The sequence below is a fragment of the Aulonocara stuartgranti genome, assembly GCF_965226115.1.
Source record: "Aulonocara stuartgranti genome assembly, chromosome: 8".
NCBI lineage: Eukaryota > Metazoa > Chordata > Actinopteri > Cichliformes > Cichlidae > Aulonocara > Aulonocara stuartgranti.
This window is the reverse complement of record NC_138959.1, coordinates 25580020-25595120: the sequence shown is the minus strand read 5'-3', so window position 1 is coordinate 25595120 and position 15101 is coordinate 25580020. Positions and strand designations below refer to the sequence as shown.

At 43.6% G+C, this 15101-nt stretch overlaps 1 protein-coding gene across 3 annotated transcripts in view; it reads left to right on the top strand.

Annotated features, from left to right (window-relative positions):
* itgb4 (integrin, beta 4) overlaps nucleotides 1-15101 on the top strand; it is a 28257-nt gene that overhangs the window by 7776 nt on the left and 5380 nt on the right. For all 3 annotated transcript variants that reach the window (XM_082544032.1, XM_082544031.1, XM_082544033.1), the window contains exons 7-35: nucleotides 78-249; nucleotides 1472-1735; nucleotides 1842-1931; nucleotides 2018-2140; nucleotides 2993-3160; nucleotides 3246-3322; nucleotides 3442-3650; nucleotides 4106-4209; nucleotides 4302-4397; nucleotides 4495-4627; nucleotides 4723-4848; nucleotides 7130-7248; nucleotides 7339-7372; nucleotides 7464-7658; nucleotides 7762-7865; nucleotides 7942-8000; nucleotides 8115-8138; nucleotides 8245-8393; nucleotides 8501-8680; nucleotides 8779-8927; nucleotides 9629-9836; nucleotides 9940-10257; nucleotides 10410-10582; nucleotides 10935-11115; nucleotides 11335-11472; nucleotides 11558-11740; nucleotides 11824-11952; nucleotides 14434-14598; nucleotides 14696-14842. In XM_082544032.1, the coding sequence (XP_082400158.1) occupies nucleotides 78-249; nucleotides 1472-1735; nucleotides 1842-1931; nucleotides 2018-2140; nucleotides 2993-3160; nucleotides 3246-3322; nucleotides 3442-3650; nucleotides 4106-4209; nucleotides 4302-4397; nucleotides 4495-4627; nucleotides 4723-4848; nucleotides 7130-7248; nucleotides 7339-7372; nucleotides 7464-7658; nucleotides 7762-7865; nucleotides 7942-8000; nucleotides 8115-8138; nucleotides 8245-8393; nucleotides 8501-8680; nucleotides 8779-8927; nucleotides 9629-9836; nucleotides 9940-10257; nucleotides 10410-10582; nucleotides 10935-11115; nucleotides 11335-11472; nucleotides 11558-11740; nucleotides 11824-11952; nucleotides 14434-14598; nucleotides 14696-14842 (4217 nt within the window). The remainder of the gene's footprint in view (nucleotides 1-77; nucleotides 250-1471; nucleotides 1736-1841; nucleotides 1932-2017; nucleotides 2141-2992; nucleotides 3161-3245; nucleotides 3323-3441; nucleotides 3651-4105; nucleotides 4210-4301; nucleotides 4398-4494; nucleotides 4628-4722; nucleotides 4849-7129; nucleotides 7249-7338; nucleotides 7373-7463; nucleotides 7659-7761; nucleotides 7866-7941; nucleotides 8001-8114; nucleotides 8139-8244; nucleotides 8394-8500; nucleotides 8681-8778; nucleotides 8928-9628; nucleotides 9837-9939; nucleotides 10258-10409; nucleotides 10583-10934; nucleotides 11116-11334; nucleotides 11473-11557; nucleotides 11741-11823; nucleotides 11953-14433; nucleotides 14599-14695; nucleotides 14843-15101) is intronic.

Genomic DNA, 15101 nt, shown 5'->3' with positions numbered 1-15101 from the left:
TTGAGCACAGTCTGTACGTGCATTAACATAGTCAAAACATAATTTCCTCTTTGTCTTTTTTCCATCCTCTTTGTCAGACTTAAACAGCCATGGCCCAACAGCGACCCTCCGTTTGCTTTCAAAAATGTCATTAAATTGACAAGCAACGTAAGTGAATTCACCGAGAAACTTCAGAAGGAGAGAATTTCTGGCAACCTGGATGCCCCAGAGGGAGGCTTCGATGCCATATTGCAGGCTGCAGTGTGCGGGGTAAATAAAAATACTAAACCAGTGTTGCTACGCCTACATTTGTGTTAAATTCACAGGTCTAAGACTGTCACCGGGTCCGTTTTCTGCCGCTTGTCTGGGCCAGGTCGCAGGGGCAGCAGCTTAAGTAGAAAAGCCCAGTCCGTTGAACAATCACCTCCTCCAGCTCATCAACCGAAACACAGGCATTCCCAGGACAGCAGAGAGATGTAATCTCTCCACTGTGTGCTGGATCTACCCCAGGACCTACTCCTGTTCTACCTCTCCTGGTAGGAAATGCCCAGAACACCTCAAACAGGAGGCATCTTTGTCAGATGCCCAACTAGCTCCTTTCTTCCTCAGGAAGAGGCAAAGCCACCTGTCAGAGAAAGCTAATTTCTACTGTTTGTATCCACAATTGTATTCTTCTAGTTACTTCCCAGGGCTTGTAATCACAGCTGAGGGTAGGTTCATAGACTGACAGCTTCACTTTGACTCTCTGCTCTCTTCACTACGACGGACCTGTACATCACATCACTGCAGATGTTGGTCTGTCAATCCCTCTCTTTTCCCTCTCTCCTCGTTTGTGAGCAAGACCCTGAGATACTGAAACTCCTCTGCTTGGAGCAGCAACCTGGAGCGGGCACTTCACCCTCTTCCTGCTCAGAACTATAGCATCAGACATGAAGGTGTTCATTCTCATTCCAGCTCAGCTCTCAACTGTTCCAGTGCTGGAGATCACCACCTGATGAAACTAAGAGAACCACATCACTGTGTCATTCACACTAACTCTCAGTATTCTCACATATAACTATACTTTTGTGCCAGTTTATAATTTTTTGTAAACATATTTTTCCCAGCAGTTAAAAAAAGAAAAACAATGTCTACAATGCTCCATTCCTCTATCATAATATGAACCGAAGTGTGACGTAATGAAACGAACACTAGTTTTTCATGTACAAAAGGTTATTTAGGTCCTTCAGGCCATATTTTGAAAACCCTGGTGGTAATTTTACCAAGTAGCTTATAAACACAATATCTCTTTCCTGTCAAATAGATGCTATTTCCATTACAGTTTAGTTTCTTCTGTTTCCAAGTGGGCAGAAAATGAGGAGTTACTGTTTGAGGAATATTTGGAAAGAAAGGCTTCTGACCAGCAAAGGTTGAACATGCACGTTTTCCCTAAATGCCCTTGTAATTTATTTACCACATATCTTTTGCGCTACATTGTATTTTGTTATTCTAGGATAAAATTGGCTGGCGACAAGGCAGCACACATCTCCTGGTCTTTTCCACGGAGTCAGCCTTCCACTATGAAGCTGATGGTGCTAATGTGCTAGCAGGCGTCTTGCCACGCAATGATGAGCAATGCCATCTCAATGAGCAGGGTTCTTACACAGAGGCTACAAAACAGGATTACCCATCAATACCAACGCTGGTCCGTCTCCTGGGAAAAAACAACATTATCCCAATCTTTGCTGTCACTGACCACTCCTACACGCACTACCAGGTTGGTGGGCTTTAGATCTTCATATTTCACTTAAGTCATACCGAAAGTCTGTGATAAATAGATAACTCCTTTTTTATGCCATGACATTTTTTTGTATTGTGTGCAGAAACTCGAAGAGTATTTTCCCATTGCTGAGGTTGGTCTGCTGCAAGAAGACTCATCCAATATCCTTGAAGTCATGGAGACTGCCTTTACGGTAACAGCTCACGGTTGCTAGCACTTTGTACTCTGTTCAGTCAATCTCTGCATGCTGATAGGTTTTTATACTGTGTGTCTTTTCAGAATATCCGAGCTAAGATGAGCATCCGTGCAGAGGACAGGCCCAAGGCTTTCGAGGCGAAGTTCTTGAAAGAAAGTGGACAGATTGCAAAATACGGGGAATTTAATTTCCAGCCAGGAAAAATTGTATGTGCCAAAAAAGATATAAACAATTATTTTACTAATAAATGTATTTGTGTAATAGATTATTATTTTTGTTGGCAACAACTGGGATTTTCAGAATTTAAATGATGTAACACCGCACTCCCTATTTTACTGTAAAAAAAACTGATCTACATAATTAAGACTCACTACAGTTAACTGCATGATAAAGCAAACAACAAAAGAGTCATAAAATCAACGTGAGGCTATTCTATCAAACGTAATAACCATTTTACTCTGTTGCCAAATGGTAAATAATTATTTTTCACTAGTGGCATGTGGTGACTTTTACAGAAAGGCAAGCAGAGACAATGAGCCCCAGACATTTTGGCCAAAGTGGTTACTAAGAGAAAATTTGTGTTACAGTGGAAAAGGATACACTGTACAAATCATTTACAAATCGTTAGGTTTTGCTTGCCCTGGCAGAAAACTACTGTTTTGTACACATTTTTGCCCTGTTAAACATCCATAGATCTATTTTCCTGCTTATCCAACTTAGCTATACATCACCAGTCTTTAACAGGAAAGCAAGAGAGAGACAACCAAACATGCTCATGTTCATGCCACGGCCAGTCACCAGTTAACCTAATAAGTAATGAATGATGAAACTGATGTAACCAGATCCAAATCAGAGTTATAAAAGGAAACCAGGCCAAAACAGTTTTGAATCAGCTTGTAAAAAATGCATTTTAATACTGTAAAGTCTGATATTTTCACATGACAGTCTGTGGGGATTGATTTACTTTTTTAGCCAACCACAGGAAGCAGGAACAGGAGGAACTACCTAAATGGATTTGGTGACATGATTTTGTGTGTGTGTGTTTGTGTGATTTCTAGGGCAAATTCGTGATGCAGCTCAAAGCTCAACGGATGATTGATGAAAACCACGTCTGCAAAATGGACCCGAATGAAAACAAGGGAGTAATGAGAGTCAAACCGACCACCTTTAGCACCGGGGTCATGGTTGATGCCACAATTTTGTGTCCAACCTGTGACTGTGAGAAGGTTAGAAGCACACAAAAAGCCTAGTTAAAGTCACATTTCTTTATGGCAGATCATCTTTAAAAGACTATCTTTAACTCTCCTCCAGTCACCCATTCGTAATGCACCTCGATGCAATGGAAAAGGAGACCTGGTGTGTGGGAAATGTCGATGCCATGGTGGCTGGTGAGACTTAATTATTCATTCTATAGAAATAATTTTAAAAAACTTACCAGGATGGCACATATGAAAATGATTTCAGACTTTTTGGTTTAATATAGTTTGCTGTCACGTCTCCTCTCCAGGGTGGGTCCTTTCTGTAATTGTTCAGGGAGTGGTTCAGCTGCAGACATCAACCAGTGCAAAGCAAAGGAAACAGATGAACCTTGTTCCGGACGCGGAGAATGTCAGGAGTGTGGAACCTGCATATGCTACAACCCAAATCAGTTTGAAGGACCCTACTGCGAGTATGACAAGACCCAGTGCCAAAGGCATGCAGGTTTCCTCTGCAATGGTACGCCAGACTGTGATGTTTTGTGACTCTTGCCACTGCAAACTAAGAATAATGGATGTAGTCACGGTGATGTCACCATATGACTTTGTCATTTTGTGTATTTTACCCTAGAAATTATCGGCTTGGCGCTACTAATTAGTGCTAGGCAGCAGGCTAATAAAATACTGGAAATTCACTCATTAATGCTGAAACACAGACTTCTTGAACATTTTTAGACAGCCTCAAGTGGCCACTAGGGGAACTGCAGATTTTTAGCTTATTTTTTCAGTCAGAAGTCAAAGGGACATTTAGCAGATAAAGACTCAAGTAAATTGTAATTGTGTTTGTTTGCTGGGTTTGTTAGCTTTGTCACCTTGATAATATTGATAATAGCGATCTTATTTTCCAGCAGTGTTACTTCCAAAACTCTCTAAATGTACAAAAATGTTACATCTCATTCTTTCCTCTCTCATCAGACCGTGGCTCTTGCGTTAAGGGTCAGTGTGCGTGCACTGAGGGCTGGACAGGAAATGCTTGCGAGTGTCCCACGAGCAGCCAGACCTGTCTGGACAGCAAAGGGGTGAGCAGAGCCATTTATATTTGTTAATTAAATTGAATTATCATGTATCTTTAAATATAAGAAGCGCATGACTGTGTCCTTGTGTGTGCCAGGTTATCTGCGGTGGTCGAGGTAAATGTGTATGCGGCCGGTGTGAATGTTCAGACTCTGGGATGGAGTTGACTTCAACCTGTGAGCCAAATTTCCAGGTGGGTGGATAAGTAGATATGTAAATACTTTTTAGCCTCAGTTAACATCTGAGTGGTCTTGCTTGAGTTTCTCTTCGTGTGTTCGTAACTTTTCTAGGCTCAGCTAGGTGTGTGTGAGGGCACGAGGAGTTGTGTCCAGTGTCAGGCCTGGAAGACGGGAGAGATGAAGGAAACAGAGAAGTGTGACAAGTGTCCGTTCAAAGTCATCATGGTGGACGAACTGAAAAAAAGTAAAAACCTACAAATTAACTTAAACAATGATTATCAGCTAGGACACTTTTAGCAGTAATAACACACGCTTAATGATCATGATTTGCGTTTTCAGAGGAGGAAGTGTATGAGTCATGCAGTTTCCGTGATGAGGACGATGACTGCACGTACCACTACACCGTTGACAACGCGAAAGATTCAGAAAAGACAGATTTGGAGGTTCAGGTGCTCAAGAAGAAGGGTGAGTGTTTGTATTTTACATCTGCTCTGTGCTCTTGTGACAACAGCTTATGTGTTATAATATGTGATTGCTGAATGTGGAGGAATCCTACATGATCACACAAATTTCTTTAATTTCAAAGTTCTTGTCATGAGTGTGATAAGAGTAGCTTGGAGAAAATTAACTGCAGGTGTAGTGTGTCGTGTGCAGAGATGGTGTGTACTGTACTGTAATCGGATTACTTTTTTCAAGTAACGAGTAAAGTAAGGGATTACTATTGCAAAAACGGTAATTAGATTACCTTTACTTTCCCGTAGGAACTCTGCGTTACTGCGTTACTAAAACCATGATTTTTTTGCGAGAATGTCTCACGACAGTGACGTAAGCGAGTGCGCCGTTAGCGACAACAGCTGTGTGCAGATCAACAATGGATCACATATCGATTGTGGGAGAGAGTATGAGCGTGCAGCGTTTAAAGCGTGGAAGTACTGACCTTACTTTGAGTTTGATTCCATAAAAAGTGACAAAAACATTAGTGTCCGCTGTGCGTGGGAAGAAAACTTCTTTTTACAGAGAAAAAAACCCTAAACTTCCAAGCAAGCACCGAGTGCCCAACGACATAATGGGAACCTCACAGAGAAACTCGCGGATTCTTCCACTGACCGCGGCACACCTGCACCAGGGTAACCCTCCGCCTACCCTACGCCTGCTTTACAGGTGAAAATAGAGCAACAGGACCGCTAGTCTTTGACTTTATTTATTTTCTGCTGTGTTTTACTTGCATCTATTTGAAAGAGTGAGTGTAAAGACACAAAAAATATTTTATTTTATGAGCTGGAATGTGCAGAAAATAGGTTTAAATGTTAAACTAATTTATTCAAGTCAGAGAATGTTGCATATAATTAAATTTTTACTTGATGCATAAAATTAAAAGATTAAAACTGATAAAACAAATTTTAAAAAGAGACTTTTCCATTTGATTGCATTTTGTATGATGGATTATGTAGAAAAAGTAGAATTGGGCTGAAAGATCTATCGCTTTATCACCTCTTCAGGTTGTAAATTGTGTTTTTAAAAAGTAACTAAGTAACTAAGTAATTAATTACTTTTGAAAATAAGTAATCAGTAAAATAACGGGATTACTTTTTTGGGAAAGTAATCAGTAATTAGTTACTGATTACTTTTTTCAAGTAACTTGACCAACACTGGTCGTGTGTTGTAATCTTATTAATAGTAAATAATAATGGATTGGATTTATATAGCACTTTTCAAGGCACCCAAAGCGCTTTACAATTCCACTATTCATTCACTGTCACATTCACACACTGGTGGAGGCAGCTACAGTTGTAGCCACAGCTGCCCTGGGGCAGACTGACAGAAGCGAGGCTGCCATATCGCGCCATCGGCCCCTCTGGCCAACACCAGTAGGCAAGTAGGGTAAAGTGTCTTGCCCAGGGACACAACGACCAGGACAGAGAGCCCAGGGATCGAACCGGTGCCCTTCCGGTTACAGATGCGATTCCCAACCCCCTGAGCCACGGTCGCCTAATAACTTCAACCTAATAATAACCTTAGGATTAATTGTTCTTTAACTTTATGCGCTCTTTATTTAGGCAAACGTATTTAACGACACTAAGAAGTGCAGTGAATCTTATCAGGCTTGAAAAAATGAACCTCATACACACCGCCAGCTCTTCTGGTAAAACACCGAGGCTCCGGGACGCAAACTCCAGAGTGTCCCGGATCTGCCCCAAAGGCCTCCTTCCTGAAACCCCCAGTAGGCAAGCTAGTGAGTTACCTGAATGACAACTAGCACCTTTTGATGTAGCGAAGTAGTGGCTTTGGCACTGAGCGTGTCCCAATTGCCCAAGCTCTTAACCCTGTCTCAAAGTGAAAACCATGTACAACCTTCAGAGGAAGCAACTCCTGTTTTACCTCTCCTGGATTGCAGTCACTATGGCCCCACCAATGCAGCGAGCCAGATAAGGTCCTTTCTTAAAAAAAAGAGGGTTAATCACAGTTAGCAGTTGGATAGAACTTCCTCCAGTATGTTACGGCGAATGAGCTCTGAGCGCTGGAGTAGATGGCTTCACTCCACACTTTGTAATCCAGTCTTGATGTTAAGAAATAAAGATTTTCAGCAGTATTCTGTGACTGCTCATAAACCGATATCCATAACTGTTTTCAACAAAAGATTTAATGATATCACACAGACTTTAGAACAACAAAGCTGCAGCTCTAGCAGCTGTGCTTTCTATGATTTTGTTTCTAACTTTATCAATTTCTCCTGACGACTCTTCAGACTGCCCCCCTGGGAGCCTCTTGTGGTTGCTTCCCCTCATCCTGTTCCTCTTGTTGCTGTTGGCTCTTCTGCTGCTTTGCTGCTGGAAGTATTGCGCCTGCTGCAAGGCCTGCTTTCAGGTAATAAACACTCACATTTGGAACTGTAAATAATTAATTTTTTATATAAGTCACAGGGGAGGTAATGGTTTCTGTCTTTTCTCAACACAGAGCTGTCTGGCTCTGCTGCCTTGCTGTAGGAGAGGTAAGATGTTTATCATGTTGTATATTATTCATCATTTCCAGCAGGGGTTTGTGTTGAAGGTGAGCGACCTCATGTTGAATTCTATTTTCAGGCCGCATAGTTGGATTCAAAGAAGATGAATATTTGCTCCGTCAGTCTCTGCTTACCTCAGATCATCTTGACACACCGATGGTGAGGACCGGTCCACCCAAAGGTACTGATGTGGTTCGCTGGAAGGTTACAGACAATGTCCACCGTGGACCCAATCACCCCCAGGCTCTAATAAAGCCAAACCCTAAAGAGACCAGTGAGTTCTTTCAAAAGCAGAAAAATTGAAGAAAAAGTCAAATGGAGTTTTGGAGTAAAAAAAACTTTTACACACATTTTTTCTTTCTTTTCAACTTTTGTAGTCCCATTCCCGATCTCACTTCGACTGAACAGGCTCTTCTCTGAGAGCCTGACACACCCCGATTCCAGAGAGGGTGACCAGCTCCGCAAGGAAGTTGCAGATAATGTGAGTCTTTTGGATTGTTTGTGGGCATGTATCAGTGTAGGAACAGTTTCACTTAGCTGTTTGTTTTTCCATTTAGCTAAATGAGTTGTACAAGCAAATTCCTGGGGCGCAGAAGGTGCAGAAGACCTCCTTCAGGTAAGATGGACTAAATGTCCAGTAACACCAAAATATGTGTGCTTTTTTGTCATCAAAGCTAGAAACAAATGGTTGATTTTCTCAGTAATTGTTGCTTTTTCTTTGCCCTTGCAGAACACAGAGAAATGCTGGAAAAAGGTATCATTAATATTGTAATAATGCAAGAAAACGGTACAGGTTTTGTCTTCTTAGGGAACCTAAGGTGATTCATGTCTAACTTCTCTGGCCCTGCTGTGCTCTTTAGGCAGGACTACACCATCATGGACACCGTCTTGTCTGCTCCTCGCAGCAGCTACCCAGATATCGTCAAACTTACTGAAAAGAACGTCCAGTCTGGAAACTTCCACGACCTGAAAGTGGTGCCGGGCTACTACACAGTAGCTACAGATAGAGGTGTGTGTTATTTGCGTGCCCAAATGGTTAAAATGGATCTTTTGTTTGCAGCAAAGCCAAGCTATACTCTTATTACTGCCTGCCATAAATCTGCTCTTCTTCTGCAGAGGCTGCTGGAGCCATAGAGTTCCAAGAAGGTGTGGAATCAGTAGACGTCCATGTGCCGCTCTTTGTCAAAGATGAAGACGATGACAAGAAACAACTGCTGGTGGAGGCTGTAGATGTGCCTTTGGGGATTGCAGAGATTGGAAAACGTTTGGTTAACATCACCATCATCAAAGAGCACGGTGAGGAATGTTGAGTTAAAGTTCGAGAGGCCCTGTGGTTTGAACAGTGTATGATGTTTGATCGTATAAACTGATTCTTTCCTCTGTTCCTCCACCAGCCACCAGTGTCTTTTCATTCCTCCAGCCGTCTTACACCTACAGCAGGAAGGATGGAGTGGCCAACATCCCAGTCAGCAGAGAGATCATTGAGGACGGACGCACACAAGTCGCATACCGCTCACGAGACCTCACTGCCAAGGATAAGAAGGTGAGCTGCTGCGTACTGGTAGCATGTGCGGCTTTTTATGTATGATATGGATGGGACTGAAAAATGAAGCCAACATGGCCACATTAAGGTGTCTCCGAAAAGTGAGTAAGCACTCACAGACGTCCATGTTAAGACATTAACACGTTTACAGTCCGAAAACTGTATCATCTCTACAACTTGTTAATAACAATTGTACACTGGGTGAGTGTTTTATAACTCATCCATTTGGATGCTGTTGGGACTTTAAATTCAAAAAGATTTTATTTTATTTTTATTTATATACCAAAGGTGGATGCAGCTTGTTAACCATCATCCAAATATGGTCACGATTACCTCTAAAAATCCAAGGACGTGACCAAAACACTAAATGTATTATTTTCAGCCAGATTTAGAAAGCAGGGGTCTCCAACTCCAGCCCTCGAGAGCTACTGTCCTGCAGCTTTTAGATGCATCCTTGTTCCAACACACCTGAATCAAATGAACGGCTTTGCCACACTTGAGGTAATTCGCGCATTTGATTCAGCTTGCTGGAGTAGCTGACACTAAAAGCTGCAGGACAGCAGCTCTCGAGGACTAGAGTTGGAGACCCCTACTTTAGAGCCTTTACAGGCTTGTGCCAACTTCTAATCACAGTCAGCGTGTGTGGTATAGGTCAGTGGGTTTTCCACATTACCAAACGGTTCCTCCATAATGTATTTCAGGACTACTTGACTGTAGAAGGAGACCTGACCTATGGTCCAGGTGAGACTCAGAAGATAGTTCCTGTTCGTCTCCTGGAGCTGAGTGAGAAAGATGGTCTACTAGAAGACAAACAGGTCAAACAGTTTGTCATGGACCTCAGTAATCCAAGGCAGGGTGCCAAGCTGGGACGCTACCCGAGAACCACTGTTACCATCGCAGACCTGCCAGGTAAATGGATGCACAAGTGTTCTGATCACAGCCTTGATTCTAAGAGAAGAATTGATCGCTAAAGTTGCTCCTCTTTCCCACATTATCGCTCTTTATCACACAGAACCCAGTGTGATGGCGTTCAAGAAGGCCACCCAGAACTTCACCACAACAGATCCAACCTACACCATTCCAGTGGTCCGCACTCGCAGCCCCGAGACCCCTGCCACAGTGAAATGGCGCACCAAGAAGGCCCAGCGCTTTGAGTTATCTGGCCCTCTGAAGTTTTCTCCCGGAGAGACAGAAAAGAACATTGTGATTGATCCAAAAGCCTACCCCGGACCCATCCAGCCTGAGACCTTCCAGCTTGAGCTATTTGACCCAAGTACCAACGCTTCTATTGGAGACAAGAAGACCACCGTTGTCAATGTCACAGATGGAGGTAAGTGTGTTGAGGTGATGTTGAGTGAACTGTTAGTTCCACAAACACATTCATCCAAAGATTTACTGAAATGGCATTTGAGAAGTTTCAATCATTGTGAAACAGAATTACTGCAAGTTTGTTTATCTGGTAATTCCTTCCAATCCCCACAGTTCCAAGATCTCCTGAAATAGCACAGATGGCACAGAAGGGCTTCATAAACAGGAAAGCTGCCTCACCTGGTGGTCACCTCCTCTCCCCAGAAAACCCTAAGGCTGTAGCAACTGGACCCAGAAGCATCCGCCTCAACTGGGAACCTCCACCTGGTAACCCCATGGGGTACAAGGTACGCGAAATATCGCTGATAAGGCCTTGAAACAATATTTATCAAACTCACTGACTCCTAATCGGCCATTCACACTGCAGAAGCGAACAAATTTCTTGAAATCACGCTTGATTTTTCTGATTGTTATGCACGAAAAAAACAGGTCTCACCAACCACATCACTGCATTTGGCAGCTTTTTTATTAGGACAGATTTTCTGCAAATCACGCACGACTTTCAGTCAAGTTCAAAAAAATTCAGGATTTTATTTCATTTTTTCGCAACGCGCTTGGTGTGTAGAGGGCTTTAGTTTAAGAGCTGAATCCCATCAAGAAGATTTTTGGAATATTTATCAAGTCAGTGTTTTCTTTTAGGTCAAGTATTGGATCTATGGTGATCCAGAGAAAGATGCCCAGGTCTTAGATGTGAAGACTCCACATGCTGACTTGACCAACCTGTATCCCTACTGTGACTATGAGATGCGAGTGTGTGCCTACAATTCAGTGGGAGATGGCTACGATACTGACGTTGTCACCTGTCAAACACTGGAGGATGGTAATTACTGTAAACCCAGTCAATTTCTGTTAAATGCAACTTCTTTTTTTAACATTAAAGCCCAGATTCCTCCAGCTTATAGCTAATAAGGATGCCGTGGTTCAATGCAATCATGTTACGATACAATTTACCCCCCACGTTAGAGCTAGTTTGTTTGGAACAACCTGTCTCAAGGCTAAATTTAAACTCACAAATGGCTGCTGTGGCATTTTCCCGTAGTGCCCGGAGAACCTGGTCGTTTGGCCTTCAATGTCATCAGTCCAACTGTCACTCAGCTCAGCTGGGCAGAGCCTGCAGAGACCAACGGCAACATTACGGCTTACGAGGTCATCTACACGCCCATCGATGACGATATGAGTAAGAGACCCGCTCGTAAAACACAAAAGTTCTCCACATGCGCTGGGAGCGCCAAAGTTTGATTCTATCCTGTTGCTTCTCGCAGAGCCAGTAGGACCAGCTAAGAAAGTGAAGATCGACAATCCTAAAAAGCGAATGCTGTTGATCGAGAACCTCCAGAACGCACAAACCTATCAGTACAAGGTCCGTGCCAAGAACAGCGTGGGCTGGGGTCCCTTCAGAGATGCAACCATCAACTTGGCATCGCAGCCAGCCAGACCGCTGTCCAGTAAGTCGGTGACAAAGACCTCCCCAGAGCGCTCAGCCTCCATGAAAAATCATTTACCCCTTTCTTTTTCTTTCTGCCCCCAGTTCCCATCATTCCAGATGTCCCCATTGTGGATGCCGAGGCGGGAGATGAGTATGACGGCTACCTGATGTACAGCAACGAGGTGCTGAAGTCACCTGTAGGCTCCAAGACACCCAGTGTGTCTGGTGACGGTGGGTATCCAGAGCCAAAAGCACAACCTCCTCTTGAGAGCTGATAGTGTCAGAGAACGAGCTGTGACTGTAACGTGGATCCAGTGATTTCAATTCATACTCTTGATGCTCCGAGGCATCGTGTGTTAGGCAACGTGTTCTTTATGCAAAATATGCTGGCCCTTCTGAAAGAGAAGGAACATACATACTTTTCCTTTTTTGGGTTCTTTCTAATTTTTTCAGGTTTTTAGTATAAAACGTCTGAAAACATAAAAAAGACCCACCAGAGCTCTGAGACTCTGTGTTATTCTCAAGGCTCTGTCATGCTTTTTTGATACCACTTCCATCTGGCGGCCTTTTCCTACAGGCAGCGCCCCAGTCAAGCAGCAGCAAAAGTCTGCTTCCACTGCATCCGCAGAAATATGCAGTAGATGTCTCTGTGATCACAAACCAAAATGTCTTCAGTCTGCTGTCACTCTCCTGCTTTTTGCAGCCATTGTGTTGCTCTCATTTTTCTCCAGTAGTGCTAAAGTTGCTACTCACTTCCAAGACAGTTTGCACTTAAGCGATATATAATCACATCTACAGTACATGCATGCAGTTTGTCTTGTAAAGTACTCTATAGCAAAACAAACAAACCCACCCTTGGCCTGCTTGCTTCTCCACTGTAACCACCAAATCAAGGCTGGAAATATGTCAAGTTGGTGGGGTCCAACCTGGATCTCCGTAAGGTGTCGTGGAAAAGGCGAGTGGATGTCATCCCCAGTCGGCTCAGCACAGACACAGAGACGAGCTCAGATGAGACCCCCAACCCCAGCTACACCAAAACACCCCTGCCAGGTGAAGAACACTCCATCCGACCCCGCAGATAGGCAGCCGGCATGCCAGCTGTTACGCACGGCCAGTCATGCTCCCAGCAAGGCAACAACGTTTCTCTCTGCTTTCGTGGTTTAACTCATACTCAAATGTTACCACTTGTCCTTAGTCGGCACCTGCCCCATCTATCCTGCCCAGAGACGAGCACTGGCATCAACTGCTGCACCTCCAGTTGATGATCGGGTCTATTCTCTTTGTGTCCCACTGGGGAGGTTGTGATCTGGAGGCAGCTTGCCTGTGGTATAAAGCTGTATTACAAGCTTAGTTAGTGTGCAGAAGCACAGAATAAACAGGCTTTTTGGGGGGTTTATTAATTAAAATACAGTTTCATCTCTGCAGAGCACTTTTCTCGCAGCTCTTTTTCCTTTTATTTTCGAATGTGCTTTTACATACGCGGCTCGGTTATTCACATTGGGGAGGCTGCCAGTATTTGATATGTTTTCTGCACATTAAGCAACAGCATTTACAGTTTTGCTTCTGTAGATGAAGACATGCTCACTTCTCTACTTGCTTATAGAGAAAGTACTTTAGTTTCACAGGTCAATGAAATATCTCAATATTAACTACATTAATTTGGAATGGCTAAACTTTAAGACTAATAATATTTCTTATCAGCCTAAATGGTAAATGGCCTGTATTTATATAGCGCTTTACTAGTCCCTAAGGACCCCAAAGCGCTTTACATATCCAGTCATTCACCCATTCACACACTGGTGATGGCAGCTACATTGTAGCCACAGCCACCCTGGGGCGCACTGACAGAGGCGAGGCTGCCGGACACTGGCGCCACCGGGCCCTCTGACCACCACCAGTAGGCAACGGGTGAAGTGTCTTGCCCAAGGACACAACGACCGAGACTGTCCGAGCCGGGGCTCGAACCGGCAACCTTCCGATTACAAGGCGAACTCCCAACTCTTGAGCCACGATCGCCCCAAGCCTAAGGGGAGTGTTGTAACACTAAGAAGTTATGTGTACCAACATGCCGAGATTATATAATAACTGTGTTTGGTAGTGTGTGTTAGCTTCCTAGCCTTTAACCCGAGTTCTATTTTGCTGTTTTATTTCTGTGATTTTTATGTTTTTATTTTTACTAACCAGCTTAAACAAAATCAGTAAAATTTCTATGCTGTAAAAAAATTTTTCTGACTGGCTCTTCCTTACCTGGCTTCCCCAAGTTGTTGTACACCTGGATACTCGCTGGTGTTGCAATACAATGACCATATAAGGAAATCTGCGCCGTCTCCGAGTTTGGCTCACATCGATTATTTGTACATACTGTGACATTATTTGTTACTTTGGCCATGTTTAAGGTGAGCGTCCTTTAAAATATGACTCTATGACCTGCTGCAATACAAGTAAGCATAACATGTGATTTGCTTGGAGAAAAATACAGTCTTCTAGCAATAAAAAAGAAGTGATTTCAGCTTGATTGAATGAAAAAGTGCGGTTGTAGTGTTCACTGCCCTATTGCACATAAGCGGGACTGAAACTGTTGCTGCTTTACTCTCTGCGTTCTGGCTGAGGCTGCTTCCCATCAGTGGCACTGAGAGTGAATGAACGCTTTAAATGTTGCAGATTGTGTACTGTGTTATTAACAACCCCGGCTCTCGCTGTCGTGCATCACAGATTATATGAACGGGAAGTGGGAACAGAATTTCCTTTTCCCCGGAGGGTCAGGAACACGTAACCTGTCAGCATCGTCCTCCCCCATGTCCACTCTGAGCTCAAACTACAGAGGGGCGGGCGGCTCCTATACCACGGAAACAACCACCACCTACTTGTCTGGGCCAGGTATGATGGGAGGGTGGGAGCAGCGCTGAGAAAAAGTAAAGTAAAACTTCATAACGCCGCATGTCTTTATCCTTCATCTGTCTCTCCTTCCATGCAGGAGGCTCTCGCAGACAGGATTTGATCGGAGGTGTCCACACCTCTGACGTTATCCTGAGGAAGCGTTCGGAGAACCGAGGCTACATGGAAGAAAATATCCGTGATTCTATCGTCATGGGGGACCTGTCAAGCAAATTCCCAGATCTTGGTAAGTTTTCACAGAGGTTTGAATTAATTTAGAGAAATTGAGAATGAATTATTTCTGTTCTTCTGGCCACGAGAGACGCTTTTCTATTTTTTTGGAGTGCAACAGTAAAGATGCCGTGGCAGGTAAACTATGCAAGAGCATGAGCCCATTGGTTTGGACATCTGTTAGCAGGGTTGGGGCTGTTGGCTGCACAGCAGACTTTGCAGGAGCTAAGCTGACTATCGCTGTTTCTCCCTCCCTCCCCTCGTTTCTATTCTAC